Here is an 8,855-nt window from a genome sequence, read left to right as displayed (position 1 = left end):
TATAAGATGATGCCAATTAGTGACCCCTTCCTTAGGAGGCATGTTAAGCCAAACCTCTCTCATGGAAAAACACAATAGTATATAGTAGCCATCACCAATCGTGCTTAAGAAGTATGACTTGATCTATATTTGATATTCAAATTTCATTTTGTAAACTATAAATTGTAACAAATTGAATATTTTACTTTATTAAAGTTACTTCATGATTTAGCGAAACAAATTAAAGTCAAACTACTTGGATTCAGTCGAGTTGTCTGAGAACTTTTGCGCTAAGGCTTCTCAATATTACTCTTCTTTCCGATTAAAAACAAGTGAAATACAACACATTCTTGGATTTATGTCTAGATTTACATTAAAATCAAGCCTAATAACCAACTTAATACAAACCCATAAAAGTTACACCAAGATTAACCAAGAAAGATTTAATAGGTATTAATCAAAGTTACTCTACTCGACACTTTAAATACATCTATCTATACAGAAACTCATATCGAGAGCAACATGTAACACCACTTCATCTCTTAACAAGCACCAACATGTTATATCAGTCCAGTCCAATGCATGTCAAACACAGTACAAGAACAGCAGACACATTATCTGGCCTCGACTATGTGGTTGTTCTGAGTGGTGGGGCCGGGCGGAGAAAGTGGCGGCACCGCCGCTTCATGAAATTCTGCGGCTTCCAACATTTTTCTGACGGCTGCTTGGGAATTATGCTCTGTGATTCGACCGATCTTTCTTGGAGGGTGTGAGTGGGCCCCACTGTCCCTTGTAGAGTTGCTACTTTCAATGGAAGCTAAGAATTTGTCCCTTGAGAGAGTTGTGGGAGCTTTAGCAATTATAGAAGTAAACACACCCGACTCCTTTAAACCCTCGATGATAACCTGTGGTAGAATTAAAGAGCACAAAATAAGAGTGTTAACAACTTATTTCAAATGGGACCCACTTTTTTTTTAGCAAATGAAAGTAGGATGTTGTAATAACATTCTTACTGATGGGGCGTATATGCGAGTTAAAATGCCTTTTCGTAATAGTTTTAAGTTTATTGTTTTATCAGTCCACACCACGTGTTCACGATACCTGTAATAAAAGGAATTGTATAAAATAGAAATTTACTTTTATTAATTTGTTTGATAAAAATTAATATTAAAAAAAAAAAAAAAAAAAAAAAAAAAAAAAAAATTGCAGCCTTTTTATAGTTTTTACCAGTTGAGCTTTTCTTCTTCGGTTGCAGTTGAAGCAACTATGAATGCCTGAAACAAAACCCAATAATAAATCAATAGATGATACGGTTTTGCCTAAATAAGACCTTGTAGTTTTTCATTTTTCTGAAAAAAAACCTCCACTTTGTCTTTTTTTTTTTTTCGAAAAAACATCAACCTTCTAATTGCTTCCAAACAAACCCTCACTTTTGTAGTTTTTCTAGAAAAAAACCCTCATATTTTACAATTTTATTTGGGTTTTATGCAGAAAACTCCAAGTTCTAACTTCTTTTTAACAAAAAAGTCCTGATTATTATTTAACATTATGCCCAAATTAACGAAAAACTACATTTCTTTTATTTTAACAAGAAATGACAGATTATGTGATTTTCCTAAAATAATGGGACTTTTCTGTTCAAAAAAAACATTTAGGACTTTATAAAAAAAATAATAGGACTTTTCTGCATAAAACCTTTTTTTTTGGAAAAAGATTGACTAAAAAGGGCTAGATCGAAAAAAATACAAGGTCTTTTTCAGGTAAAAGATAAATTTGAGGTTTAATCTGGGAAAAACACAAAATATAGAGTAAATTACACAAATGGTCCCTAAGGTTTGGGGTAATTTGCATGTTTGGTCCCTAACTTATTTTTTTAACTCAGAAGGTCCCTACTGTTTGTTTTTGTTGCGCATTTGGTCCTTGTCTTACCTAAAAAGACTATTTTGCCCTTGATTTTTTAATTTATTTAAATAAGGTGGGCTAGAGAAGGTAAAGTAAGGTGGGGTTGGGGGTGTGTTTATTTAAATAAATAAATAAATCAAAAGCAAAATAGTCTTTTTACGTAAGACAAGGACCAAACACACAACAAAAACAAACAGTAGCAATCATAAGGACCATTCGTGTAATTTACTCCAAAATATAAGGTCTTTTATGAGATTAACCCTAGATAATACTTACATCATCCTACTTCCATTTTCTCCTTTTACAATATTATACTTTGAAAAAATTCTAGCCAATTTTATCAACATAAAACAAACAGAAATCAATTTTTAATGCTATAATTGGATTGATTATTAAAATTATAATGTCTTAATAAAAAAATGACAACAATAGTGTAATAAATAAAGAGTAAATTACACGAATGGTCCCTATGGTTTGAGGTAATTTGCACGTTTGGTCCCTAACTTATTTTTTTTAACTCGAAAGGTCCCTATTCTTTGTTTTTGTTACGCGCTTGATCCCTACTGTTTGTTTTTGTTACGCGTTTGGTCCCTATCTTACTTAAAAAGACTATTATTTAAATAGAGAAAAATAGTGGGGTAGGTATGGTAAGGTGAGGGAGTGGGGTTGTGGGTGTGTTTATTTAAATAAATTAAAAAATTAAGGGAAAAATAGGTTTTTTAGGTAAGACAGGGACCAAACGCGTAACAAAAACAAACATTAAGGACCTTCCGAGTTACAAAAATAATTTAGGGACCAAACGCGTAAATTACCCTAAACCATAGGGACCATTCGTGTAATTTACTCATAAATAAATGATTAAATGAACTTACAGCTCTATCGAATTCCAACATAAAGCATCTTTTAACATCATCTTTAGTAGGCTTACAACCACATCTATCTCTTCTTGAAGTCAAATCAGAGAATTTGGCATACGTGTAGTGTAGAACAGCAGCCTCTTCAAGTTTTATCTCCCTTTAAAAATTTAAAAACCATTTCAATACATTAATGCGTTTATTCATACCGGAGGGTATTTACGTCTTTTGGGTAAAAGGGAAAGAGATAAAGAATGTACTTTGGAGTTTTCATGTAGTTATGCCATCTATGAGCACCATTAGGGCGTAGATGATCTTGAACACGAGCAACTGATTTCCCATTTCCATAAGTCAAAAAGTAATTTGGATTCCCACGTGTGGATTCTTTGTACATACCAAAATATGTATCTTTTGGAAGATGATCATAGTTCCTTTTAAACATTGATATCTAATCAAATACAACAATAAATAAGGATTCACTTAAGTCCAATCTTTGAAAGTATAGATGATAAACAAGGGCAAATTTGTAAAAAGTTAGGAAAGAAAGAAATATGTAACCTCTATAAAAGGATCCTTAATGTCATCACGTTCTACACTACTTTCCTGTAAAGAAAACGTATTATTTCGAGTCTTTTAATATGAATATTCACAATGTTAGATATTAATGTATAAGAGAATAGAATATCAAACTATTATATTTGGAAATGCAAATTGGAAGCTAAAATTGGCCAAAAAAAACAACTTAATTGAGAAAGTCGGGAAAAAGACGTTTTCCCCATTAAGTGGTAACTATTTCGAAATTGGTTAAATGAGAGAAATAGCAATGTAGTTTCATTTACTTGTTTATTTCATTTATATAATCTACCCAATTATAATAATATCATCCAAATATAAATTAATCTCCACTAATATAATATAACTGGATACCTTTTTCAAAAATACAATATATCCTAATAAGAAAAAAGAAACTAAAAGTGCAATGCTATAATCGGGTAGATATTCCAATTAATAAGAAAAAACTGAAAATGCATTGTTGTTATAGAAAGAAATGAAAGTGGGATTCTATAATATATGTTCCTTCAATCATGGAATTTGAAGGATTCGAATGGAATGGAATCTTGAATTCCAATTCCATTGTTAAACTTACATAGTTTGGAAAGACAACCATATCCACATCCCGTGGAATATCACGAAGCAACTTCCTTAAAGAATACTCCCCAGCGCCAGCTGGATGCATCAATTCATCTGTGTCAAGATGAAGTATCCAATCCATGCCTGCATTCTACCAATTTCACAAACAATTGAGTCATCACTAAATAACAAATGGATAACATAAAAGAATGACATTTGAATTGAGTTTTTATGATAATGAAAATGATACGCACCCTTGCCATGACAATAGCCATCTCCATGTTGAGTGATTGCTTCACAAATAACTCATAATTACATGGTTTGTAGAAGAAACTTGATAGCCATGTCTCGTTCCATATACGACTTTTGATGACAAAGGAAAATAGAAAAGTTGAATGTTATATAAAATTTAAAACAAGGGACAAATGCATGGAATAAGTACAATGTTGTAATAGGAAAAGTGAAAGAAACTATTATAAGCAAATAAATGAAAGTATGTAGCTATATTTTGGATTAAAGCCTAAAAGCAATTGATAACTCATCAAGCTCTTTCAAACAATTGGGTAACTTTAGGAATCATGAATATATGGCACACCAACCTGTTAGCTTGTTTCTCTTCTAAGTCTTTTGTTCTGTATATGACTTTGACTCCCTAAACAAACACAAGCTTTCATTTCACATTTCACATTAAGAGAAGTATATTTTAAATGCAGTACAAGATTTTGCTAGAAAAGAAAGCTCAGAATTGAAACTTACAGGAATAGATTCAAGAACTTTTGATACACTGGGAGAGGCAGCTTTTCCTTCAACAAACAGAAAGAAAGTTCCAACCCCAAGTACTTTATGATAGAACATCCATGGCAAAATCTGCTCTAAGCCGGCAGATGTACTAGTTGTAATACATATCTGAACACAGAGAAAATAATGTTAGACGAATTCAGCTAATCATGCTGATGAGAAGAAGAATAATTTACTAGTGATGCAGAAAAGAAATCAAATACAAATACTTGAAGCTAGAAACTGGGGAATAAAGACACCAAACACCATCATTGTTCTCATCTTTTCAACTTATTTTCAAGTTCTATCTATCTAGCACCGTCATTTCTGAAATCATAATGTCAGATCCATTAAGTTGAAAGACCCTCACTTCACTTACACTCAAAATCCAAAAGCGAAAGCACCTCTTCTACCAAAAAAGCAAAATCCAACACAAACATAGCAAAAAATCATACCTTAGGTTTAAGATCGGATTGAAATTGGAACTTCCAATCATTATAGTAAGGAAAAGCCGGAGAAGAGGATTGTCCCAGGGAGAGGCAATCGGAGGAGGAGTGGTGGTCGACGGCGGTGGCGAGCGGAGATGAGTCCATGCCTGGGAATATATGGGAGTTATGTTGGGGTGACCAATTAGAGATGGGATCGTCGACGTCTACAACACCTCCGCCGCGCCATTGGAGGGCGAAAGCGAAAGCAGCGAGGGTGATTGGGAGGAGGGTGAGGAGGAGAATTAACTTGGAAGCGAAGGAATGGTGGTTGGAGGAGGTAGTTTGCGATGGTTTGGGACCTGCCATTGATTACTTACTCCCTCTCTGTATGAAAGAGAGAGTAGATCAGCTGGTGAAAATGGAAACCCCCTGTTTGGTGTGAAGACTCATTTCCACAAAGATCACACTTCTCTTGTTGAATCAGAAACCGACTAAAATGGGTAATTTATTTATTAAAAAATATAAATAAAAAAAAATAATAAACAAATTGGGCCGGATCTTAGTCGGATCCTCAAGCCCCATCTTAATCAAATAATCAACGTTTGAGTCTCGTTTAACGGCTTAAACTTTTAAGCACCGTTGTTTTTCTTTTCTAAATTAGGTCAAATTTAGGTCCGGCTATTCAATCACTACCGACGAACTTGAATTAATTAGAAAACATAAAATAAAAAAACTAATGACAACCGTTGCAATAAAATTGGACATATAAAAAAAATACTTATCAAAATAATTATTTTTTTATCCCCTAATCTGGCATATCTAGGGGGTGTTTGGGATATCTTTTGAGAGGGCAAAAGTATTTTTGGGAAAAGATAACAGAGAAAAGATGTTTGGTAAAAATTTCTTAAAAACTTCTTTTAGATTTTTTATAGAAGGAAAACTAATTTTTGAAAAAAATAAGAGAAACCTGGCTTTTAGGAGCTTTTCCCTAAAGTCCTTTTACTCCCTGAAAGATACCTCAAACACCTATTGTTACTTCCTAAATTAGATTTTTGATTCAAATTTTGAAATCCTAAAAATATCCCTAAATCTCGAAAATTATTCACATCCATCTTTTTTCTAGCCACATACATCTTCTGGTACCATCAATTACGCTCTTCGCTTTCACCATCGGCACATCTTTCTCATTTTACTCAGTTTATTTGTTTTTGTATCAACTTTAAGATAATCATTGCTTCATACTTCAGGTTAATCGGTGTATTCTTCTTCTTATAGGCCCGAAGACTTCATCTTCTTCAGGTTAGTTTGCTAAATTGGATTGGAGTTGAGTTTGCTACTAGAACTCTTCAAGTCTAAATTTCCTTCTTTTTCCTGTTGATTTCTCTTTTGAACTTAAAAAACCTACGCTCTAATGAACAGTTTCTGCTAATATATCGACTAATTAGGAATTACTCCTGTCTGATAATCCATGTCAAGTATCTAAAGTGTCCAATCCAATTTGGCACACCAAGTGTTTGATAGAATGTGTAGGGGTGTTATGGGTTTATTTTTCACCAAGATTTGACTAAATGACATGAAAACAGGTTGATGGAAAGACGGTAAAGGCACAAATTTGGGACACAGTAGGGCAAGAAAGGTACAGAGCCACAACGGGTGCATACTACATAGGTGCAGTTGGAGCTCTTCTGTTGTATGACATAACCTAGAGCCAAACCTTTGATAACATTCAAAGATGGTTGCGTGAGTTAAGAGACCACACAGACTCCAACATTATGATAATGATGGCCAGAAACAAGTCTAATCTAAATCATTTCCGACCAGTGGCTGAACAAGATGGCCAAACTCTCACTGAAAAAGAAGGGCTTTCATTTCTTGAAACATCAGCACTTGAAGCACATAATGTTGAGAAAGCATTTCAAACTATTTTGACAAATATATATCATATCGTTAGCAAGAAAGCATTACCAGCTCAAGAAGCATCAAGTTGGAGAAAAGTATATTAAAACAGATTGGAGAAAAGTATATTAAAACCATATTATAAATAGTATGTTCTCATGTCTTCATGATTAATGTCTTATTTATCGCCACTTTGTTTGCATCTCAGGGCTAACTCAAAAATAGAAGAAACTGCATCAGGTGTAGCAACTGGGATGAATTTATCTCTACGTGAAAGGTAATGCAGTTGTTTTGTAAATTGTAATATTATATTTAAATCATATAGAAGTTAACCCGTGCATATCTTTCTTTGTGTTATGACTTGTGTAGTCTCCAGATCTGTAAAGATAATTTTGCCACATGCCAAGTATGTATAATATTTTTTTTATAAATATGTTGTAAATATCTTTAACCATCATACAGTAAGATCTAAATACGGTAATGGCAATATATTTTTCCAAAGCACAACAGCAACAATGATTTTTAACATCTACAGTGAAAATCTATGATGAAAAGTCCATATCAGGGGAGGCTTTGAGCAGGGGCAGATTCATCAATCCAAGGGGAGAAGACCTATAGATAGGAATATCCAAATATAGAGCATCCACACACTCTACCACACCCTCAATTCAGCAAAGCGGTAAACAGGTGCGATGATACCACAGATCCTTTGACCGGGGTATTTTGGTCCAGATTTCCATCAACTGCATGGCCATAATTCCTAGCACCAAATTGTTGTTATAACTATCTGCATTCTTCTTTTGGTTACTTCAATTGACCAACAATTCAATGTTAACAGTTTAAGGGAACTTGGTTGGACTTTGAGTATCCTTACTAATAACTATATTTTAACTATAATACCAAGGGTTAATATCATAAAATAAGTTGTGCATATATGCCCGTTTTACCCTCCATGTTACTGAATGGCAGAGGTATATTTTTCTAGCCCTATGATATCATGGCTGATTAAGGTGCAGCAAAAATCCATGTGAACATATATTTAAAATATATATATAAATAGATGGATTTTGATGATATGATTACAAGATTCTCTGTTAAAAATGCAAATCATACTCAAGATCCAGTTGTAAATGAACAACTAAACCATGTAAATTAGTGCTTATCATTTAGACCGGAGTCCATGTTGATGTCTTATAACTTCAAAAAACATAAAAATATTTTATATAATTGTAGATGAAATGAAAATTTCTTATATAACATGCTAAAAAATAAATAAATACAAGGCTAAAAACACAAGAAATAACAATGCACTTTTATAAATTTGTTTATGATAGTATGATACTTTCATTTAATTTTCTATTATAACATTATACCTTAAACAATCCACAAGTTATAGCAAAAGGTAGTTATGTAAAATTTTCAAAGTATAATGTTCAAATAAGAAAAACTTAAACTACATTGTTATCTCACTAACCTTCATGAGATTCCATCCCCCTTTTTCTCTCAATCGATAATCATGGATGTCAATTTTTCAAACTAATCTTTTTTTCAAAATTCATGACATGTATTTGGCTATATTGATACCTTTTCTGTACAATGATTACATCTAGAAGTCATTTAGTTATTTTACTTGGATATAATGATCATAGAAAGAAGTCTTTTTCTTAATGATTTCTTCAAAATGGTCTTTATGATAGTTTACTGTTTAATCATTGTGATGTATGGTTTGAATTTAGAAGATTTATAGTGTAAAGTAATTTTCTTCAAAAAGAAAATGTAATTTTGTTTCTTTTGTTTAGGTACCATATGAAATTTTGACCTCCTTTGGCTTTTAATACAAATTTGTGATTTTTACTTCTTTAGAGGAGGAAAACAGAGGTGCACTTGT

General features: G+C 32.8%; 1 protein-coding gene and 1 long non-coding RNA gene across 4 annotated transcripts; one reads left to right on the top strand and one right to left on the bottom strand.

The window, feature by feature from the left end:
* Positions 1–352: 352 nt before the first annotated feature.
* On the bottom strand, positions 353–5,549 carry KOB1 (elongation defective 1 protein / ELD1 protein). Its single transcript, XM_078991191.1, has 11 exons — positions 5,099–5,549; positions 4,623–4,772; positions 4,466–4,518; positions 4,121–4,229; positions 3,883–4,017; positions 3,294–3,338; positions 2,996–3,183; positions 2,754–2,895; positions 1,207–1,253; positions 993–1,080; positions 353–884 (listed from the first exon to the last, which is right to left on the bottom strand). Exons 1-11 carry the CDS (start codon positions 5,435–5,437, stop codon positions 594–596), a joined length of 1,587 nt encoding a protein of 528 aa, XP_078847317.1. The 5' UTR covers positions 5,438–5,549; the 3' UTR covers positions 353–593.
* A 583-nt stretch (positions 5,550–6,132) lies between these two features.
* On the top strand, positions 6,133–7,928 carry LOC145000432 (uncharacterized). Of its 3 annotated transcripts, XR_013661221.1 has the most exons (4): positions 6,152–6,370; positions 6,655–7,244; positions 7,337–7,373; positions 7,503–7,928. It is a non-coding gene; the product is annotated as an uncharacterized LOC145000432 (long non-coding RNA). The 3 variants fall into 3 exon arrangements; XR_013661219.1 differs by having other exon boundaries at positions 6,133–6,210; positions 6,319–6,370; positions 6,655–7,928; XR_013661220.1 differs by having other exon boundaries at positions 6,158–6,370; positions 6,655–7,090; positions 7,176–7,928.
* The last annotated feature ends 927 nt before the right edge of the window (positions 7,929–8,855 follow it).

This window comes from Lactuca saligna, chromosome 1, assembly GCF_052625555.1.
Source record: "Lactuca saligna cultivar CGN05327 chromosome 1, ASM5262555v1, whole genome shotgun sequence".
NCBI lineage: Eukaryota > Viridiplantae > Streptophyta > Magnoliopsida > Asterales > Asteraceae > Lactuca > Lactuca saligna.
This window is presented reverse-complemented; position numbering and strand designations above follow the sequence as displayed.

Bases quoted from the DNA above. Each gene is read 5' to 3' on its own strand.
- KOB1 (XM_078991191.1), bottom strand. From the start codon at position 5,437: ATGGCAGGTCCCAAACCATCGCAAACTACCTCCTCCAACCACCATTCC. The intron at 4,230-4,465 runs GTTGGTGTGCCA...TGTCATCAAAAG, and splicing joins GAAGAGAAACAAGCTAACAG to TCGTATATGGAACGAGACAT. The intron at 2,896-2,995 runs GTACATTCTTTA...AAATTTTTAAAG, and splicing joins AACTACATGAAAACTCCAAA to GGAGATAAAACTTGAAGAGG.